The 22818-nt window shown below is 50.8% G+C and overlaps 1 protein-coding gene across 2 annotated transcripts in view; it reads right to left on the bottom strand.

Moving 5' to 3' along the window:
* LOC116941265 (myoferlin-like) overlaps positions 1-22818 on the bottom strand; it is an 88981-nt gene that overhangs the window by 21561 nt on the left and 44602 nt on the right. For both annotated transcript variants that reach the window (XM_076066346.1, XM_076066347.1), the window contains 20 exons: positions 18796-18909; positions 18026-18203; positions 17528-17652; positions 16713-16819; positions 15964-16156; positions 14344-14499; positions 12947-13078; positions 11623-11783; positions 10043-10157; positions 9310-9412; positions 8851-8993; positions 6747-6917; positions 6205-6319; positions 5751-5828; positions 4627-4808; positions 2802-2960; positions 2592-2693; positions 2006-2167; positions 679-844; positions 167-246 (listed from right to left, as the gene is read on the bottom strand). In XM_076066346.1, coding sequence (XP_075922461.1) covers positions 167-246; positions 679-844; positions 2006-2167; positions 2592-2693; positions 2802-2960; positions 4627-4808; positions 5751-5828; positions 6205-6319; positions 6747-6917; positions 8851-8993; positions 9310-9412; positions 10043-10157; positions 11623-11783; positions 12947-13078; positions 14344-14499; positions 15964-16156; positions 16713-16819; positions 17528-17652; positions 18026-18203; positions 18796-18909 — 2742 coding nt within the window. The remainder of the gene's footprint in view (positions 1-166; positions 247-678; positions 845-2005; positions 2168-2591; positions 2694-2801; positions 2961-4626; positions 4809-5750; positions 5829-6204; positions 6320-6746; positions 6918-8850; positions 8994-9309; positions 9413-10042; positions 10158-11622; positions 11784-12946; positions 13079-14343; positions 14500-15963; positions 16157-16712; positions 16820-17527; positions 17653-18025; positions 18204-18795; positions 18910-22818) is intronic.

Raw genomic sequence — 22818 nt, 5'->3', positions numbered from 1 at the left:
GTTGTAATTGTAATTTTAACTACACAAGTAAATTAGTCATGTACCTAAAAATTATACAAGGCACGGTAATTGTTCGACTGTCACGACATTTCTCCGGTAAGTTAAATGTACTTCACGCCTATCTCCGCGGCACCAACGATATCCCCGACAAGTACAGCACACCCACCTGGGAGGTGAGCAAGGGTTTGCTGTCATCCGAAGCGATGTTGAGCATCACGTCGCTGGACGCGCGAGCCCGGCCGGCCCCTGCGAGCAAACGTGACAAGCCTCATTGCGATGCAATTCATTCCCCACAATGACGTTCTCGTTATCGGCCTCGTTATCAATAATCTGCCAGACTAAGGAGTCTCCCCACCCCCCCCACACCATTACCATTTCTCACGGTACAACAATCCTTCAGCTCTCCTTCACACAAGCCGATTAAAAAAAAACACTCCGCCACTATTGGTGGATTCCCTCTGAGGCGCGTTCAGTCCTCTGGCTGTCACTCTGTACACCAAGTTTCAAACGCCGACTATCATCCCCGTCCAGCGATAAATCCTGCCCAAAAACCACTTTAATTAAAATTCAACGGTCAATATGATGCCTAACTTGCCGTCAATAGTTTCAGAAGCGCTGGGACCCCACGAGCGCCACCTGGGCACCCGCATGAGCCGCACCTGTCGAGCGCCGGCTTACCTCCCACGGTGGGCGGGAGCTGACCGTCCACCGCATCCGGATCGCAGCGGAAATCCTCCAGCTCCTTGACGGTGAGCTGTGCCACCACCGGCTTGCGGCCAAACTGACGGTTGTCGATGACCTTGATGATGATGGGCGGGGTGTAGATTTCCTCCTTGGGGAGACGCTGCGTCGGACGGAGAGGGAGGTGGAGTTATAGAATCATGTTGGTGGCAGGCGCAACAACAAGACAAATGGCACTCGTTTTCCTTACGATCAAAACATTATAATTAACTGCGTAAGGCATAGGTTCGTAAGCAAAGATATATTTTAACAAAAACTCACTGCGGGTTGTTATTAGCACTGCCTGATAGCGGGGGCTACTTTGTCAGCATGGGAAAGTGCAGAGAGGGTTGTACATGGCCATAGCTAAAACGTATAAACAGAGGGTCGACTTTTGTGGCAGTGACTGTCCATTAGAGCAGATGGGGGACAAGTGGGGAGAATGACCGACGTCATTGTTGGAGATCACACTACTTTTCACTGCGAGCTCCTGTGAAAAATTGGAAAATTTGAAGGACGTTTGGCAAATTAACAGTATTGAATCGTATTCTTGGTTCTTTCGGTAAAGTAAATTTCTGCTGATAATTTTTTTGTTTAACAAAACTCTTGATTTTTCAACTTCCTTAACATTTCCCAGTTATCCCAAAGGCACCGCAGCATAAAGTTTTATCTCCAAAAATCACATCAGTCAACCGGGCTCCCTCACTCTCTCTCCACATTCTCTAAAGAGGAGTAGCGTGGTTGCGTGAAGGAATGAAATTGGGACCTCTCCCCCTCTCCACCTTACCCTCCTCCCCCTCGACGTCGCACAATGCTCGAGTCTCTCTAACCCATGGGCGATTGCAGGCCCATTTCAAAGCAATGGGCCTCATGTGGTCCTGGGCAGTGTAAAATGAAGCAAGGGGGGCAAAGGTGACCGAGGGTTCCTCCACAATCAAGATGTCATCATGGCTTAAAGCCAGAAAACAAAATTCTTTAGAACTGCTTTCATGTGTTTAGTTTGCGGTCCTTCTCCCGCACCTCTGATTAGCATGGTTGGCTACGTATGGTGCAAAAGAAGGTCTACATACAGACATACAAGCCGCTGCTGCCACCACACATCGCCAACCAACGCTTTCCACCCTTCTCCGGGCTACAAAACACGTGAACCTCCATCATCTTCCCCAACCATCTCCCGCACCATCTATCTTAGGCGTTTTTCCCCTTGGTCGTCGGCCTCTCTGAGGCCACTCTGATGAGTGTCCCCAGAGAGAGGGAGGGAGAGCGAGAGAGTGTGCGACGTTACCACTTCCATGTTGAGGACGGGGCTGCTGAAGTTTGGGTTCTTCTTCACGTTCTTGATGACGGGCGACTGCACGCTGACTCCGCCGCACTCGATCACCAGACTGGGCGATGTCACACCGAGCAGCTGGTAGCTTTTCAGGTTTCTCAGACCCCAGGCAAGGATCTGCACGTAACAACCATAATCATCCCCACAACCATAATCGTGCAGAAAAAAATTCGAAGTGATTTATTACACAAAGTGGTGCTAATTGTATCGACCCCAGAGAGAGGATGGGCCGAGATAACTCCCCAAACAGGATTTCAACACGGGACCCTCTCTCCCGCCGAGTCCACCTGGCCAGCTGCCACAATGACAACGGAGAAAGTGTCATTAATTTTCATGCCATTTATTCTCGATAGAGGCACATGTCGTCCATTTTCACACCGATACGCAGCATGAAACACGTGTGTTGTGAACACCGCACGGACTCTCGGTGACGACATGTGGTCCTCTGCGTGTATCGTGACCGACTAATCAGGGTTGAGAGGGGGGGAGGTGGGCGGGGGCGGTCGGCACTGGGACCAGTCGTGTCGTTTGCGCGGCTCACCTCGATTTTGGTGCGCTGCAGCACGGGTTTGATTCCCTGTGGGACCATGAACACGGTGGCGTTCCGCTTCGGCGGAGGGAAGGGCAGGTCCGATCCGTCGGCCTGTAGAGTCGCCGGGAGGACAACTGTCAGCAGGATGACGCTCGCGGTTTCACCGCGAGGCGAGCGTCGTCACCGCGGTTTCACCGCGTAGGCGAGCGTATGGCGTACCTTCTCTTTCTTGATGAGCTCGAAGGCGGCGAGCAGCTCCCCGCGGTCCTTGCTGCCCTGCTGCAGGGGGTACCACGCCAACTTGGGCGTCAGGTCATCGGACGCCGACAGCTTGACCAGCGGCGTGCATTTGGCGCGCCCCATGAACTCGTCCTTCCCCTGCAGCGCCACGCGCGGCAGAGAGTGTAGAAAAGTTGACGCACGTACTTTTATTTCGAGAGGTAAGGCCCACTGAGCTATGCAGCTCTTTTCTGAGAGGCGACTGGCACAAATGATAGCTCGAGGAAGTGGCTCATCGCGCGGAAATTTATAGCAGCCAAATACTCTAAATGCACGTTGATTCTAAAAGGCGGGAGGGAAAAATCGGAGGACCCCGAAAAAATTCCATGCGACCACGGTGGAGAGAGAACATGCAAACTCCAAATAAAGCGTGAAAAAATAAGAATAAGTTTTACCCTTTCTGGCAATAAAACAAGCGTTAAGATGCTCAAACACCAAAGTAAAAAACTTTTGCAAGGAATCATCCCTGCATTAACCACATATACCAGTGGTGAACATGCAAACAAAAACATGCTCTGATAATAATATATGGCATTGTCTTTGAAGCTGATTGGTCTACACTATTTGGTTCTTTCGGTAAAGTCACGTAGGTAGAAAAATAAAATAAAACAAAAAAATAATATATCACGACGTTTCGATCGCAACACAAGCGGTCGTCCTCAGGCGGGAAAAATAATCCAGCAGTGAAACTGCTGAACCATCGGTGATATATTACACAAGTACGTGTGGTTAATGCAGACTTTTTGCCTTTAAATTGGTATCTATTTGGTGCGTGAACATATTAACACCTCCTGTTTTATGGCCAAAAAGGGTCAAACCTATTCCTATTTTTTCATACTTTGATACTGGGAAAAAAAGCCCCATGTCCAAATATACAGGCGTCAGGGTCAGGTTCAAACCCATGACCTCCTGGAAACCAAGTGAGGTAGTTACCATCTCGCCACCGTGGCGTTCGAGATTCACCCCAACCTCCCCGCCCCCCCCCACACCCCCTCCTCCCGCTGCTTTGGTTAGAAAAGGAACACAATACACCTTCACAAGTCCCCGTTCAGGCAGGAAAGACAACCCAGGGGGTGCAATCCCTAGACACGCTCGCCTTACTTGTTGCATGTTCACGAGCCCCCTCTGTTGTGACTGCTGACGATTTGGGTTCAATAAAGAAGAAAGCGTTCTGGCCCAACGATGCACTACCGATAGCTTTTCTACGAGAGGCAGCTGCCAGCATTCAAACGCTCAGGATCTTAGAGATACCAGCTCGGTGATGTGACCCTTTGAGCTCCCTGGCCAACCTTGTAAAATTGCAGGTAATTTTTCGGCATCGGCATCTTTTGGTGAATACCAGTCACAATGTTTAGGTGGAGGAAAACCCACGCAAGAGAACACGGCGGAGAATCAACAAACCCCATGTGGGAAGGCGAGCGCGAGTCGGGAATCGATCCCCGGGCCCGTTCTCACTGCAAGGCACGACTGTTACCACCGAGCTGCCCCGGGGCGCACGAGAGCTTTAAAACGTCGTAGAGCGGTGATCGTCATTGCAAGGCCCGCGGGGCCGCTGGCGGCCACAGGTGCCCTTCAGTCCGGCTCCTGATGTGCGGCCCCCGAAAATAGACAACATGTGAAAACACCCACCCCATCATCGTGCTATCAAACCGCAATGGTTTAAAATGGGTGGCGGCCCTCGGCAAAAGTGCTCCCCCCTCCCCCCCCCACCACCTCTGAAATTTGGTGAAGAACGCTGGCGTAGAGCGTTGAAAGAGGCACTCACAAAAGTGTCAAAATCGAAGACCTCCACGACCACGCTGGGCGAGTAGAGCACGGTGGAGGACGGGTCGCCGTAGATGTCGATGTCGTGGAAGATGAGCGTCTGGTCCCAGATGGGGTTCAGCGTCGTCTTGATCGTCTCCGTCTTCTGCGACTGTGTCAGGAACGAGACGACGGCGTACGGATCTGGAAAAGAGCAGCGGCGAATCGATAACGTGCACGCACAGCCCCTCCCGTTGACAATCCACTGCCGGACGAGGGGACATCCCCCCCCCCCCCTCACACCGGGCGAGTCTGCGCGGTTTCGTTTGTCCGTGCGGCGAGTCCTTGCGGCGAGTCCTTGCGTAATGCTTATGCGATGGGGGTTAATTTTGTGCACCCACTTCGAGCACCTCCGATTAGCACGGTTGGCTGCGTACGGTGCGAAAGAAGTTCAACGCACAGTACATTCGTTGGGCTCCACTCAGACCATCACAACTCGCTACACGCGACAACACGGTTTAATTCACACAAAACTGAAACCCAGATTCGAACCTATGGTCTCAGCGACAACCGGTTCAATATTGCGGACATCTGATCCAGCCAGCCACCTCACGATATAATTCTAATTATTTCGACTATGCATTCTCTGCAGTTTGGAAACGGGTGACAGGGAGGAGGAGCCCACTTCAGGATTACTCGGGGTGCTGGTATTTTAATGTAGGAAAAATCCAGATTACACGCAATTTCGGGGTTGCCAACTCATCATCTCCAACCTTTGAGCCACCCAGCCACCTTTACGATGTACTCTTGTTGGTAATCTGCTTCTTCCTAAAACCCACATTTCAAGCATTCACCAGTGTTGACAATGTAGCCCGATGATGCTGGATGTAATTACCAGCGAAACGTCCTTCTCAAACTGTAAATGTTGTGGATTCACTCTTCAACACACCGGTGGGCTAAAGTAGTGAACTATTTGTCTTTTGTCAACGTGACACTTTTTTTTGCCGATTGGCCGTGTCGGGTGGTGGAGGGTTATGACACATTCATAAATAACGCGATATTAACCCAAAAACCTTTATTATGAATTATTATGAATGTAGCCACGTTTCTCTTCACCGGAGCAGAGCTCGCGAGAGCTTTAATTACCGGAGAAGCTCTCTTTGTCCATCGCTACCAGGTCCCTGGCTTGGTAGATGTAGCAGCGAAGATGGTATTTGTGTGGTTCTGCAAAAACATTAGAAATTCAGTCGGGCAGTACAATAACGATAACAGACTGCGCATCTTCTTCATGAACATCTTACAACAAAATACGAATTGAGGACTGCACCAACGAGGCGTGGAACGATTTCACCGCCTCCCGCCCCCTTGCGACTCGACGGAATCGTCACGATTAGAGGTCACAATTCATCGGGGATCGATTCTCTTTGGCCGCTGCAAACATAGCGGATGCAAAGATTGCATTGCTGCCGCCACCGCCGACGCCGCCAGGGATCATGTCCAGGCCACCCCCCCCATAATGATTGTGGCGGCCTTTGCAATGAACGCAGAGCTGCGCGCGTCCGCCACCGTACCCGCCCCCAACCCCCCGCCCGTCTCTCACTGTCGAAGATGCACGAGATGGTGGGCGTGTTCACCCCCAGCACGCTCTTGGCGCTCTTCTCGTCTTTGTCGTCTTTCGACGAGTCGGGGTCGTCTTCCTCGCCGCCGCCGCCGCCCTGCCAGCACGCACGGCGCGCAAAAAAAAAAAACCACGACAACCGAGCTCGTTACGGGCAAAAAGGCGAGCCATCCGAAAGTCTGCCACGGGATGGGGTTTGTGCTGCGCGACTCGCCGCTGTCACCGTGCTGCCCGTGCCGTTCGCGGATTTGTTCGTTTCGCGAGCCGTTTGCGTTTGCCATGTTGCTGTTGTGCTGTTGTTGTTGTTGTTCGCCACGCGCCGTTGTGTGCCGTGACATTTATTTCGCTCGTGTAATTGGCCGTGCCAATTCCTGCCGCGCGTCGCCCCGCGTCGCCCCGCTTAGGGTCCGCCCCGCGTCGCCGGGTTCCGTAAGGAACACGCCGATTTCGCGTCGCGCCATTTCTTTCCGTCACCGCTCGCTCGCCCTCCCGTTGCGTCTCGCCGGGGCACGTCACCGACGCACCAGGGCGCCCTCCAGCGCGAAGACCGCCGCTTGGCCCAGCCTCTCCGCCGGCGCCATGCACCTCCGCCAACGCCGCCGCCGCTGAGTGTCCGTGCTTTTCTGCTCCAGGTGGAACTTCCAGCCGAAGAGCGACGCGTACTCCCAGCCCTCGGTCACCAGCTTCTCCATTTTCTGGCGGCAACAATCCCGGCACGCGCGGTGAAGGATATTGATTTATTTATTTTGACGGGGCGGCTGGCGCTGCTGCAGAGGTTTGCTCTTGAGCCCCAGTAGGCTCCCTGGTTAATACTGCAGTATTACGTATGTGTACAATCACACGGTAACATCGCCCCATACTGACAGACTATAACCACACTCTTCCGTGATACACATTTTCTTTCGCGATAGCTTTGCGCTATAAGAAAGGTGTAAATGTCAAATGTGCTAGCTAAATTAGTGTTACTCTCAATAAGTTCGTCTGTGCCAAGTGCATCGCTGCACATTGCCACACGTGGATCATCCTAACGGTCGACACAACGATTGCGGGCAAGCGCTGCGGGTGAGCATCTATTTAAGAGTTAACTTTGATCTGTAAGGTCCAGATAAATGACCTCCCCAAAAGTAACACGGAGCCAATTCTCTCCTTAACACACACACACACACACGCATGCACGCGAACACACGTCAACGTGTGCACCTTCTAGTGCAGCCAAGCATCTCCGCCACTCCCGCGCAGCAAGACAAAACGTCAAGGACGGTGTTTTGACAGTCAAACGGGGCATGGGGCTAAAGTTTTCTTCAAACAGGTTCGGCCACGTACGTGGTCAAAAAAAAACCCTTCCGTGTTTAGCCACAGAGGGCTTCTGCAAACATGAACTGAATTTACAGGCAAACACAAGATCCTTCCCCGTATAGCCACACAGACGGTTGAGGCCAGTGCAGTTTACCAAGCGCCTATTTGGGTCAGTTTGGTGCGTACCAGCAGGTGGCGTAGGTAGCGCAACACCCCACCCCACCCCCCAACCACTTTCGTCTCCCCAATGATGTTGACGCCACAAAAGGTCCTTGTTTTTTAGGCCAAGTCAACATAGGGGAGGGCCATAACCAGCTAGGATACCACTCGCTTTAGCCATGGCCAGGAATTGAACTCGGGCCGTTGGGTTCATACCATGGCGAGATAACCATTGCTCCACCGCTCCCAACACAGCAGAGACACGCTCAATTGCCAAGCGGAATGGCGCGTTTCCAAATGCCACGTCAACCGTGCAGCATCGAAGTAAGCAGGGGAGCTGAAGCAACGCCAGTTGCCTCTCTAGAGCCTCCAAAGACAAAGATCCCCTGTATAACCTTTACAGACTGTTGGGGCAAGTGCTGTTAGCGAGGCGCACCTATGATGGTCAACATGTTAGATGAGGGGGTGAGTGGCCAGCAACACACACTTGTATCCCCAGTGGCGATCTTTACACACCGCACCAGGTACTCATTGGAGGCCATGTCAATCTAGGCGAGGCCCAGGACTGGTTCCGATAATCGTCACTGGTGTTGGCGGTGGCCGTGAGCGGGTATCAAACTCCGGTCGCCGAGTTCATAGAGCAGCGTGCCAACCACGACGCCACTGCTCCCCACACCACCACCACTTGTTTCACTGCACGGTGGTGGCTTTGCTACACATGGCCTGTAATCATACACCGTGGAGGGAGGCGAGGGTTGTCAGATCGTACAACTGTAGCGAAACTCCTTTCCCATGGGCGTCAAGGAGCCCATACCCCGACTCGCCAGGAGAAGGAAGTACAGCAAAACAAAGGTGAACTCCACCCGTTCCGTTTGTATGGGAAAGTGCGTTTCTCCCCCCCTAGCACGTGTGGGTTTTCACCAGGTGCTCCGTGGTTTCCTCCCACGTACAAAACACTTAATTAATTGGACAATAACGCCTCAACATAGAGAGGACCGGAGAGCTTGGGGCAATTGTTGGTGGCGCCGGCTCGTCGTGCGGCTGCGTTTCCCCCAGCTCGTCCGTGGTTCCTCCCCGCACCCCAGTCGTCCTCCCTCGCGCTCTCTACGCGAGCGAGCGAATACCGAGCGGCGGAGTGGCCGCAGCAAGTCAAGATTATTATCCCGCCAATACCTGTCTGGCGATGTCCATCTGCTTGGGGTCACGCCGACGTCTGCGCAACCAGCGCCGACGCCGGTACATGTGGTACATCTTCTCCGCCGACACCCACTGCTTGGACCGAGTCTCCGGAGGGATGACGAGCCCGTACTCCCAGCCTGCAACAAGAGATTCACGGTTCAGGCGAGGACGAGCCCGTACTGGCTGGGATTTTGAATTCACCACGTTTAGTGGATTTACTCAAATGGTACTTTAATTAGTTGGTAAAATCCAGAATGTGAATAACCACGCTTGTCGGTTCCACTTACTGATTTAACATTCATTATCCTCTGAAAATGGTGCTATAAAATTTACAGAATAATTGCCAACAACAACGACACTCCGTCCACTGATAATAAAGGAATATTGCCAGCCAATTCTGCAGTAAATAATCCAATAAAAGTGAAGATGAACAAGAGCAGGATTTGTTCAAACCGTCTTCATCCACGGCTCGATTCAGATCCACACTCCAGTCCTCCATCAAGATCCACCCAGCTGGGACCTCCAGCTCCGCCTTCGGCAGGGTCTTGTCTCCGTTCTGAGCAACGAATCACAAGACCAAGACGGGAAAAACCAGACAATCACAGTGGAAGTTACGGCGATTCAGCCTCTTCCTTCCAAAAAAACGGCGCCAATTTTAAGATGAACTTTTTAAAAAAATGTTTTACCATTTTTTGCCAACTTTCTGGAAAAAAAAAACACACTGGTTTACAATTATCGAAATACACCATGTACACAGGTACACCCATTTTTGTCAATCCACTGCTGGATGAGGGATTTGCCATGTCGTGCAGGTTGGGGGGGGGGGGGGGGGGGGGGAGGTTGTTTGACTTTACTTCACGTCAGTCACTGATGTTAGCCACGACCAGGAATCGAACTCAGGTTGTCCTGGTTGATAGATCAATGCACAAACAAATACGCCACCGCAGTAGCGTACGAATGTTTGGCATGCGTGGAAAACTGCTCATTGTCAATTTCAATCTGGTAACATAAGTTGTGTTCAAATATTCCAGGATTCTCACAGTACCACGTTGTGAAGTGCAGTCCTTCTCTGAAGAGGGACTGCTGCCCAAAAAACTGTCCCACGTGACGTTTGTTTTAAAATTTTCAAGAAAATAAGAAGAGTAACAGACACACGTAGTCAATTCTAGTACCAAAGGACACGTACCACATCTGTGTAGGGGTCAGAGGCAAGCTGCCAATCTCTTCCAGGAATCCGATTCTCGTTCTCAAAGACTTCATCGGCGAAAATGGAGTGTCCAGCATCCGCATCCATCAGCAAACTGTGCGGGACACATGCACGCACGCACACACGGCGTGGTACGTAAGCAACGCACGTTACACAGACCTTGGGTCAAATATCACTGCTGCTACTACAAGCAACAATTGTCAGCTGAAATGACAATTACAATTATTTACAAATTAAATGACCACAATTGTAATTTATCCCAGGTCTGAGTCTATGCTTTAGGTTTTAAAGACACTCCTGGAAATCTCGCAATTAAAAATGGTCGCGCTTTTCCCCGCAGAGCGGCAACAACTCTCTCTGTCAGAACGGCCCACAAAAGTGGATGTTAGAGAACTACTTCCAAGATACCTTCAAGTAACCTTTTGTCAACACAGTAGGGAGCAGCACTTTCCCACCCACCCTGCTAGAGAAGGAAATGTTTGTTGCACATCAGTGAAATATATCTTTGAAATTCCCTAGGCTGTGAATTAACTACATTTGTTGTAAAACTATTTTTTTGTGTCATCGGTCACTGGGCTGATATCATCAACTCACTAAAGTTCAGAAGCCAGTTTAATTACAAAAAAATCATGGACTGGTTCCATGTTTTGAGATTCAATCTTCACATTATTATACTGTCAAATTTTAAACATGTACTATATTAGTTCAGAAAGCACCCCTGTTCATTTATTTATCAAATCCTTTTACACATGACTGTCACACAGGAAGAGCGCAAGATATGCAATAAAAATAAGTTTGTCAATGTTATGTGTGAGTGGGCGTCAGCCCACACCTAGCACCTCCGTCGCAAACAAATGATGAATAATAATAATAATAAAGCAGGTAGGTGGGCATGGTGGCTCAGAGGTCAAAGTGATGAGCCGGCACGACTGGAGATCATGGGTTCGAATTGGAGTAGCTGACCGTGTGGTAAAACTGTCTTCTCGTTCCCGCTCGCAGAGAGCCCATTCTTCCCCCTGTCCCTCCGACTCATGAGCTCTGTGTTCCGGCTTCCGCCAGCGGAATTTCTGTGCCTGCCGCCTTCCCTTGTTTATTGCTCGCGTTGTCCAGGGCTCATGTCGAATTAATAAAACATAATTAAAAAAAAACTGGGTTCTTAACTGCAGCGAGTTAATGGTCTCAGCCCGTTCACCAATAAAATTCACCCAACATATTAACATGTTGTTTCTCACTCAATTTGGATACAATCTAGCACCAAGAATTTGAAAAACATTGCTTTGACAGTCACGTGAAAAGCAGTGTAAAAAAAAAACTAAAACGGCTACTTGAAGGGTTTTTCAGAAGTAATGCGAGCATCTCTCACACGGCTCTTCGCAAACACGCAGGGTTGCAAGCACAGCCCTGCGAGGTTTCCAAATGATATTTCGTTGCATTGTGGACATGGCACCGATGAGCCCACCGGCAATGCAACAAATCGTGAAAGCGGCAGAGTGAGAGAGTGACGTGCAGGTACACAAACAGAAATCCATGCCACCGCTCGGGACCGGACGACACCTCACCTGCGCTCTGGATCGATGTACCAGTCGCCATCCCATTTCCAGCCGATAGGAGGCAGGAAAGTCTCTTTCTTCAGTTTAATTTTCCCGGTGACGTCCGTCCACTTGTGGCGCGTCAGGCCTTTCGTGCCCCAGTTGCCAAACAGCTTGCACTGGTTCTCGTACTGAACACATTCACACCCACACGGCGCTCATTTAGGTGGTTGGTCAAGTTTTTGGGAAAAGTTCATCATCGTCGTCATCATCGTCGTCGGCCATGATCATTCCACTGCTGGATGAAAGCCTCCCCCAAAGCCGCAAGAGTCTCCCTCAGTTGAACAATGTAACAATTTCATCTCTTACCTGAGCGTAAAAGACAAGAATAAAATAAGCAGTGGACAGCAGCGGGTAGTGCAGGAATAACTATTGTCGTTCTGCACTTTCCTCACCAACACGCACCAACCAGCGTGGTGAAGTATGGTCAAGATACTCAATCACGGCCCACAAAGGCATGGGGTGATTGGGGGAGGCAATCACACATCCAGCAGTTGCACGAAAAGCGGGCTCTTGTGTACAATTCAATAGTCAATTACTTTAACATTTAAATGTATATTCAACCCTTACAACTGCGAGATTCACTTGGGCTTACGGCCAATGAATAAATTAACCAACATACCTTGGCCCCACTTGCGATTCACAGTGCGGCACACACAGGGCTAGGCAAGCAGGCGGTAGGTCGCGTACATTTAGCTCTGCCCTGCAGCCATGGGGCCGCAGGCACAAACGAAAACCGTCAGTGAAATTACATCAAGCATCCATTCTTGTCGCAGCACGGACAAATAACCGAGTGGTAGTTTGGCGTTGCACAACGTCGCACGAAGCAGGGCGAAGCCGTGAGACCGGAAAGTCAAGGTAGGAACACCAGCTAAGTCCGTCCACTTGGGAACTTAAAAAAATAAATATCACACTCTTTGGTTCTTTCGGTAAAGTCACGTAGGTATAAAATAAATTAAATTAAATCACGACGTTTCGATTGCAACACAAGCAATCATCATCAGGTGGGAAAACCACAGCAATAACTTTTTTTTGCTGAAGTGGGAACTTCAAATCTAGATTACAATAAATATCGTTTGACAAAATGGCCGCATACGTTTGCACAAAGTAAGCAAACTGCAAGCTGGAAATTTACTGATTTCCTGTTCAGCTTTGAATCGTGAAAAGTGGCGTTTGGCAAGATTTAAGGTGGGTGTTATGAGCAGACAGCGATTTGTGCTTCAGAGTGAATTCACGGGATCGTAACTCTCTCACCACTAGAAACGTGAATTCACGGGGGGCCACGTTCTCTTACCGTCTCGGCGAACACGGTGAGTTTGCCCTCGGAGGATTCGTTCAGTTTCTTCTCGTCGGCTGCCATGCCGAGCCACATGCGGATACGCAGCTGCACGGGTATCTTGTTGTTTGTCGTCTTGTCCTCAGGGTACTGCGCAGAGTTTTAAACGCACATTGCGAGCGGCGAATTGAGACCATGGCAGAAACGCAGGCGACAATAACAGGGCTTCATCCGGAAATGGATGAACAAGGTGGGTGAAATTATTACCGCGGGCCTTACTATCTCACGTAACCCATTCACTTGCGCCGTGAGGAGGCGCACAATGTTACCCATCGTGCATTTGTATGCAACGGTCGACACCGTCTAAATGGCTGCTTCTAAAAGTTGTAAAGCTGCTGCTGTAGTAATGGAATTTCATTGTCAAGAGTTGTTTTATTTTTCTGTTTCCTCCCCATGCCCGGGGGAGGTGGGGGGGGGGGGTGTCCACACTCAGGCTAGATAATAATAATGAACGTGCGCACACTGCAGTTGGATCAGTTAGGTTGTTTGGTGGCGGTAAAAGCGTGGGTACTCCCTGACCCTCTTCAGACGTTCGCTCAGTGTGGAAAGTGGAGGCCAACATCCCCTCCAAAGGGGCTCTCGAGAGCTCTCTCTAAGGGGATGTCTGCTAACAGTGGCGTGGGCAAGCTATTGCAGGGCTGCACCTTGACCTTTGTACTGCAAACTGTGAGATGGACAACACTTAACCCCATCCGGGTTTTTGGGGTGAGAGCGTGTAAATATAAATGTGTCGTGAACACACCCACCACCCCGACACGCCCAATTAGTCAGGGTGATTGGTGGATTCACGTCGCATTTATAGGTCACGTGATCTAATACAAAAAAAAATCCTTGATTATGAATAATATTTGGTCGTGAAAGCCTACATGTTAAACTAACATTGTGCCCACGTGTGAATGTTGTTGAATACACACACACTCGTGGCAACACCCACAGCTTGCCACCTTTCACCACTCGTTCTAATCCAGCGCATGATGGCAAGATGTTTACAAGATGTTTACAAGACGTTTACCGCATTGTGTGCTTACCGCATTGCGCACTTTCAGGATGCGCTTCCGCGGCCATCTGGAACGCCCTTCCCCCGTCCGATAGCAAGTAGCCACTGAAGCTACGCACACAATTAAATCTAGACTAAAAACTAATTTCTTCAGAACCGATTTGTGTTTACTGTGCTGCCCTTCCCCGCACTTACGATTAGCACGATTGGCTACATACGGTGCAAAAGAAGTTCAACATGCATACATCCATACATGTTCAATGGGCCGATATCCTCCGGGGTGCACAAAAAATATGCAAACTGCACTGAACCCAACGGTGAGCCTCAGTGGGGGGGGGGGGGAAGAGTCGGCACACACCTTGAGGAAGATGGTGCGGGTCCTGCCGCAGTACTTCCCGCACATCCTCATGCCCTTGCTGGAGTAGAGAACCTCATGCGCGGGGATGCGGGCGTAGGCCACGCGTTTCTCCCCGCACACCATCCACACCACCACGTCCGGGAGGCTGTTCTGAGGCTGTGTGTGGGCCAAGCAGGGAGAAAGCGGTTACACAGCGCACGGTGAGACAGCGAGAGAGATAGAGATGATGCATGGAGTCCGCATTAAATCTAAGTAAAGACCCCCCCCCCCCCATCCTCCCTGGCTTTTCCTTAGCATGCTCGTTCTTTCTTGACTGCAGGAGTTCATATTCTTTGGGTCATTCGGTAAAGTCACGTAGATAGGCTCAAAGAAAATAACAAAAGAAAATAACAAAAAAAGGACTACGACGTTTCCATCACAACACAAGCAATCGTCATCAGGAGGGAAAAAACGAACGCTGATGTTGTGATCGAAACGTCGTCGTTTTTTGTTGTTATTTTTTTGTTATTTTCTTTGAACCTATTTACGCGACTTTACCGAAAGACCCAAAGAATATGCTGGTGCTTATTCTTATCCCGCCCCCATCTCCATTTTACCTCACCATTTAAATCTTCATCTTCCCCCGGGAGCAGTGGTTCTCAAATTTTACCCCACCCCCTTTGGTTCTTAACAAATACATGGGTTTGATGAGACAAAGTAGTCACACTTAACGTGCTTAATTCTCATTTTGATGATTTACCATCTAAACAAAACTGGCCATGTCTCGCACCCCCAGAAAACGGCATCTCGCACCGCCAGGGGGTGCGTACACCACCCCAGGTGAAGAAGAACCACTGCCCTCAAGCAAGCCCCCCACCCCCTCCACTTGTTTGAGGCAGCAGGGCCCTATTTCCCTTCTTTCTCTTCCTTTCATCCGGTTCCGTCGCACCGGAATGGATGACCGTGGAATTTTTTGGTTGTGCCCCGTTACCGGAAAGTTTTGGCATGGTACACAAGGGCTCGCGTTTTGCGGTAACAAAACAAATAAACACACGGGTAAAATGTGCAGCCCCTGAAAATTGCTTGCTCAAGCCACTGCTGGCGGGAGGAGACACTATTAGCGTGAGCTCCATGGAGCTTCAGTGGCACGGGGCGAATTCAATGTCTGTACTGAAGCTGAGTCAAGTGCCATTGCTTGCAGGAAACAACGCATCTTTGTGAACTTCTATCGGGAATATAAACACAGTGGGCCGTGTGACGATTTACTCCATAATTTGACAAAACAAAACAAGAGTTCAAATTTGGCTTTGCACTTAATTTGAGCCTTAAATAAAATCCGAGCTTTAATGCAATGCGACAAAACATTTCCCTGCAGAAGGGCGCAGGGGGAAAGCGATCCTGGCTCCTGTGTGGATCAGGGAAGGATCTCAGAGGCAGTTCTATGACATCAAATTCCACAGGGCCGCTCTCCAACACACAGGGGTTGGCGCACTGCTCTGCGAGTTCCGAATGGGCACCTCATCTCATGACATGAGTCACGGCACAACGCCAGCGAGCCACCACGGCTCGGCTGCTCTCAAAGCACAGCAGGGCTCCCACTCCACGCGCAGAAACCGGACGGAGAGAGCGGCGGTCGCGTACCTCCTCGGCCACGGTGCGGAGGATGTCGAGCCAATCCTCGATCTCGGGAATCGTCTTGTCCACCTCGGTCGCCTCGTTGCGCAGGCGCCGGGCCCCCTCCACGATCTGGTTCAGGTGCAGCATGCGCAGCTTGCGCCTCTGCACGTCCAGGGGGGTCACGTTGGCGCAGCCGTCTAACGGCGGCATCGGGATGCTGTGGCGGCAAAGTGGGTTGGCGTGTAAACAACAATTGATGCCAAGTCACCCGTTGTTCAAGGCAACGCACAAACATGACAGACGCGACATGGTAGCAGCGGTAGTCATAGTGGTGGTGGTGGTGGTAGTGGCAAAGCAGATTGGAGCGTAAAGAACAATAAAACGCCAAATCGCTCGTCGTTCAAGGCAATGAACAACACGACAGACAAAAACCGATTGCGAGCAAATAAACACGCATGCCATTGTGCGACCAACAATAGTTGTACGCTGAAAATAATAACCCGATTTCCATTAACGACAACGAGTGGGAAAGCCAGTTGAGATTCGCTGCTAATTTCGTTTGAGGGCTCATGGGCATCTCTTTACCTGGTCTCTGCGCACACCCATTCCGGACAGATCCCTCACCAAAATGGCACGCACCAATTCATTGTATGGTTTTCAAACGGGGCTCGCGTCAAACGCTGTGCTACCCGGGCACGAACAAACATTCCGTCATGAAGACAAGAGAGTGGTCCGAAATGAACGTTCGCAGAATCTCCTAAAATCGACCGTACCTGCAGTCTTCCAGCACCTGGTCGATGAGACTGAGCCACACCGATGCCAGCTGCTGTTGTGGCAGCTTGGCATCCAGAGCCATTTTCAGTTTGCCGTACATGAGATCCTGCAAATGCACGGCACATTCAAAGCAAAGCGGTTGCAACGCTTGGCTTTTGAGACAGCCGCCCCACGTATGCCAGGGCATTGCAGAGCGATTTACATCGCAGCTCATCTTAAACATATCAAAGAGCAACCCCCCCCCCTCCTCCCCACCACCAGTGGCAGCTGCCCCACTCGCCAAAAGGTGACACAGCATGTATGTTCTCACCGTACGTAGCCAACTGTGCTAATCGACGGTGCGGGGTCGTGATGGAACCAACGACCTCCTGCATACCGGGCGAGGTAGTTAAACATCTCGCAACTGTGGCGCCCGCTGGCTACGCCAGGATTGCATTATGTTGCGGATGTTGGAGAGATTTTTTTTTTCTTCTCTACAGGAGTGCGATCATAACCCCCTGATCATCAGATCACAGAAGGCAAGCAGGGCTGAACCTAGCTAGCGCTTGGCTAGGCAACCCCCGGTGTATCTGGCTGCTGCAGTAGTGTCAGCAGAAGGCAGCAAACCCCGCTGTTGTATGCCAACATCTATACTCCCCTCCCTACCTTCACCTCGCGTTCCCCGACGAGATCATGACGTCTGGTCAAACATCTCGCAGGACACACACGATGCGGGGGAGGGGGCTCTCATCCAGCAGTGGATTGACAAAAGGCCGCTGCATACGCGAACGCAGACGTTGGCGTCGATAAAAAAAAAAAATGGGACGGTCCTCACCAGGCGCTCGTAGGTGTAGAGGAGGATGTTGAGCGCCTGCAGTCGGTGGTTGATGTCCTCCCAGTAGGAGGTGAGCGTCACCACGGGCTTGGTGTTCGCCCACGGCAAGAAGTAGTACTGGCAGCCTGCAGGGCAGCGTGGCGTGATTAGAGGCGGCCTCTCCAATAGCTACTCTGTGGGTAGTCCACCGCGCGCTATAGACCCGTCGGCACAAATTCGATTCCCCGGTCATGGCTACCATTAGCGGCGAGTGATATCGGAACCAGGTCCCTGGGGGTACTCCATAACCTGCATGGACCAGCGTAGTGAAGTATGGTCAAACTACTCCCCATGACCAGGGGTCGAATTCGGTAAAAAAATGTAAATCAATATTTCAAGAGCTGCAATGCACGCGAGTAACGAGACCGTCCTTAATAAGCAACGTCACGAAGCAGCCCTGAAAGAGCCGTATGCGGCTTAAGGGCTGGATGCGGGAAGGGAAGAAGGAAGACGACTTGCCATCGAAGACGCTGCGGCTGTACTGCGTGGTGGAGGCGAGCGGCATGCACGTGCTGTCGAACTTGTTGCCGTAGTTGCCGATGCTGACCTCAAACTGCACCGCGTCGTCCACCGGCTGCATCATGCTGGCCGTGTAGAACGCCGCGTACAGGTTGAACTTGCGGCGCCGCATGTACTTCTGTACGACAAGCCGGCGAGGGGTGGGAAGGAAGGAGACAACGAGACAAAGGAGGACAACCAGGACTTGACTCGTACGATCCATTCGACAGCGAGACAGACACTGGGGATCCGTTTGACAGGATATTAGAACAGCATTCCCCCGGACGTGACCCACACACCATCTGTTAAGACGAAACTAGAAGCCACCAGCAACACATCACTCACACAATCAACGAGAGACATTAGCACACTCACTCGCAAGATCCATTCGGCGAGACAGCAGCACATCATGAACGCACAGGGCTGCCCAGAGGTTCCTGGAGGCAGCGGACTTCAGCAATCAGGGCAAAAAGCCACGTGGGGGCTCCCTTATTCATTGGCGATAAAAAAACGGGCTATTGCGTGAACTCTAGGGAAATGTAACCCTTTAGCTCTCCCCCCCCTCAACTCTTCCCACTTCTGGTCAGCCCCTCGTTCACACAATCTTCAAGACAGCAATTCAAAGTGACGCCGGTGTATTGTTTCCCACGAGGGTGCGCGGTGCGCGAGCGCGGGGGGGGGAAGGGGGGGGGCGTGCAGAGACGTCGTAGAGCAAGTGGTGAAGAAGGCACCTCAACCCGGAGCAGGTCGTCGTTGGAGATGGGCTCCACTTTGAGGTCGACCTTGGCGTCGAGTTGGGTGATGAGCTCGATGAGAACGCGGCCTCGGTACGACATTCCCTCACCCTGGCCGAGAGAGAGCGTGCGGTGCCACGTAAGACAACAAAAGCCATCAGCGACCTCTCCGCGGTCAACGATTCTTATAATCTCGTCTTATTTTAAAATGTACACAGCGCCTTAACCAAGGCGGCCGGACAAAGAATGTAATATTTGAACAGCGGAAAAGTGCGATGAGATGAGTTGACGACCAGCTTGGCAGTACGTTAACAATGACAATACATGAAATAAACAACGATGGAAGCACAGCGTGTGGTTGATGATGATAATGAGCGAGCGTGGTTGATGATGATGATGATAATGAGCGAGCGTGGTTGATGATGATGATGATGATAATGAGCGAGCGTGGTTGATGATGATGATAATGAGCATGAGCGTGGTTGATGATGATGATGATAATGAGCATGAGCGTGGTTGATGATGATGATGATAATGAGCATGAGCGTGGTTGATGATGATGATGATAATGAGCATGAGCGTGGTTGATGATGATGATGATAATGAGCATGAGCGTGGTTGATGATGATGATGAGCATGAGTGTGGTTGATGATGATGATGATAATGAGCATGAGCGTGGTTGATGATGATGATGATGATAATGAGCATGAGCGTGGTTGATGATGATGATGATGATAATGAGCATGAGCGTGGTTGATGATGATGATGATAATGAGCATGAGCGTGGTTGATGATGATGATGATAATGAGCATGAGCGTGGTTGATGATGATGATAATGAGCATGAGCGTGGTTGATGATGATGATAATGAGCATGAGCGTGGTTGATGATGATGATGAGCATGAGCGTGGTTGATGATGATGATGAGCATGAGCGTGGTTGATGATGATGATGATAATGAGCATGAGCGTGGTTGATGATGATAATGAGCATGAGCGTGGTTGATGATGATAATGAGCATGAGCGTGGTTGATGATGATAATGAGCATGAGCGTGGTTGATGATGATGATGATAATGAGCATGAGCGTGGTTGATGATGATGATGAGCATGAGCGTGGTTGATGATGATGATGAGCATGAGCGAGTGTGGTTGATGATGATGATGAGCATGAGCGAGCGTGGTTGATGATGATGATGATGAGCATGAGCGAGCGTGGTTGATGATGATGATGAGCATGAGCGAGCGTGGTTGATGATGATGATGAGCATGAGCGAGCGTGGTTGATGATGATGATGAGCATGAGCGAGCGTGGTTGATGATGATGATGATAATGAGCGAGCGTGGTTGATGATGAGCATGAGCGAGCGTGGTTGATGATGATAATGAGCGAGCGTGGTTGATGATGACGATGAGCGAGCGTGGTTGATGATGATGATGAGCATGAGCGAGCGTGGTTGATGATGATGATGAGCATGAGCGAGCGTGGTTGATGATGATGATGATAATGAGCGAGCGTGGTTGATGATGAGCATGAGCGAGCGTGGTTGATGATGATAATGAGCGAGCGTGGTTGATGATGACGATGAGCGAGCGTGGTTGATGATGACGATGAGCGAGCGTGGTTGATGATGACGATGAGCGAGCGTGGTTGATGATGACAATGAGCGAGCGTGGTTGATGATGATGAGCATGAGCGAGTGTGGTTGATGGTGATGATGATGAGGAGCATGAGCGAGCCTGGTTGATGGTGATGATGATGATGAGCATGAGCGAGCGTGGTTGATGATGATGATGAGCATGAGCGAGCGTGGTTGATGATGACGATGAGCATGAGCGAGCGTGGTTGATGATGACGATGAGCATGAGCGAGCGTGGTTGATGATGACGATGAGCGAGCGTGGTTGATGATGACAATGAGCGAGCGTGGTTGATGACAATGAGCGAGCGTGGTTGATGATGACAATGAGCGAGCGTGGTTGATGATGATGATGAGCATGAGCGTGGTTGATGATGATGATGAGCATGAGCGAGCGTGGTTGATGATGATGATGAGCATGAGCGAGCGTGGTTGATGATGACAATGAGCGAGCGTGGTTGATGATGACAATGAGCGAGCGTGGTTGATGATGACAATGAGCGAGCGTGGTTGATGATGACAATGAGCGAGCGTGGTTGATGATGACAATGAGCGAGCGTGGTTGATGATGACGATAATGAGCGAGCGTGGTTGATGATGACGATAATGAGCGAGCGTGGTTGATGATGACAATGAGCGAGCGTGGTTGATGATGACAATGAGCGAGCGTGGTTGATGATGACAATGAGCGAGCGTGGTTGATGACAATGAGCGAGCGTGGTTGATGATGATGATGATGAGCGAGTGTGGTTGATGATGACAATGAGCGAGCGTGGTCAGTGGAGTTGTAAAGAGAGATGAAGTTAGTGACGCAGGAAAAGGGAGGGGGGGGGGAAGGAGAGTTTTGGTAAGCGAGGGAAAATAAATTAGTGTTTTAAAAGGAACATGGAAAAAATAGTGCGAGGCCGATTATTTGGCAGCTTGTTCCTGTGTAAGGAGGCCAGCGGCAAGAAGGAACGGAATCGCGATGGGGCACAAACGGCGGAGTTTTGTCAAGAGGCCATCTCACTCGGCCTCTCTGGAGCGACACGGATCAGCATGCAGGCTACTTTTGTATGGAAGTCGGAGTAAAAAAAAAACAAACAGGAAATAGTTACAATGATCTTCTGCCACGATCTAAACACGACTGAACGACAGACTTTGCAAGGCGACGCCATCCCTCGCGTCCCTGCGATGCGTCAATCCATCGTCTAATAGCTGTGCAAGAGCCAGCTCCATCGCTCCATCTCCGCGTTGGACGTACTTCGCAGGCGCTGTCCCTCCTTCGGTTGCCAATGCATCATTAGGCATCAACCATCGGACACCATAAATTATACTTTATTTGTGTACAGAAATGGACGCAGTGGCTCAATTTTCATCCCCAGACACGGCTAAGATCGGTGGCGAGTGACACTTGAACCATCCCTGAGCCACAACCCCCCCTACCGCACCTTCAAACAACCTCCTCTGACATGAGTATAACCTCCTGAGCCACCCAGCTCCTGATATACACCTCCCTTCTCAATTACATCATTGCAAAGACTTTGTTTTACTGACGACGGCTGTGTAGTCTCTAGCGAGCAGTGCTGCAGCGGCAACGCGAGCTACACACGCCACGGTTCATCCAACCGAATACGATTATGCATCACGAGGGCTGTATATGTGTGCATATGTGTGCATATACAGCCCTTTTGAGATCCACGACACTGGGTTGTGGGGGGGGGGATGTAAAACCACACTTAACCACGCCCACCGGTGTGGGTTGGCGACAAGCGGCCAGCGTGGACGTGAGAGCACAGAAGCGCGGCAAGGATTTTGATGCACAGCCAACCTGAGCCACATCGCGATAAACCGTACACGGCAAGCGTCGGCATTTATTTGGTCGCCAAATGTCAGCGATTATCCTGCTCAAGTGGGCACCGAGGCGTCGATCGCTCATCTCCCGTTAAACAAGCTCCGAACCAGTGGAGGAAATTCCACATTCCTGTGGCGGGTGTGCGAATATCCACGGGACAACCACTGCCGACTTCCCCAACCCAGCCGTGCTCGTGGATTTTATAGCGGGGGGTGCGTGGGGCGGCGGGCAATCGGCCCAAGGCAGATGGGGAAAAAGAGGTGGTCAGAGGCTGGACTTGACATTTGGGACAAGGCACTGACAGCACGGATGATAACAGAGATGTTATCAACGAAATAAAGGAGTGCCATGCGTCCGGGAGGGGGCAGCAGCTGAGGATACAAAAAAAAAGCCCCAAACCGCTTTCCTGCCACACACCCCCACACCCCACTTGCACAGGACACCACCGTGCTGCCTGATGAGATAACCACCAACCACCCAGGGCCCATTGGCCAGGCAGCAACCCAGGATCCACACGTGGTTTAGTATGTGTTGCAAAATTTGGCAT

This window comes from Petromyzon marinus, chromosome 11 (assembly GCF_048934315.1).
Source record: "Petromyzon marinus isolate PM22_M1 ecotype Great Lakes invasive population chromosome 11, UKy_Petmar_22M1.pri1.0, whole genome shotgun sequence".
In the NCBI taxonomy this organism is placed as follows: domain Eukaryota; kingdom Metazoa; phylum Chordata; class Hyperoartia; order Petromyzontiformes; family Petromyzontidae; genus Petromyzon; species Petromyzon marinus.
Note: the sequence above shows the minus strand (reverse complement) of the source record. Positions and strands in the feature narration are given on the sequence as shown.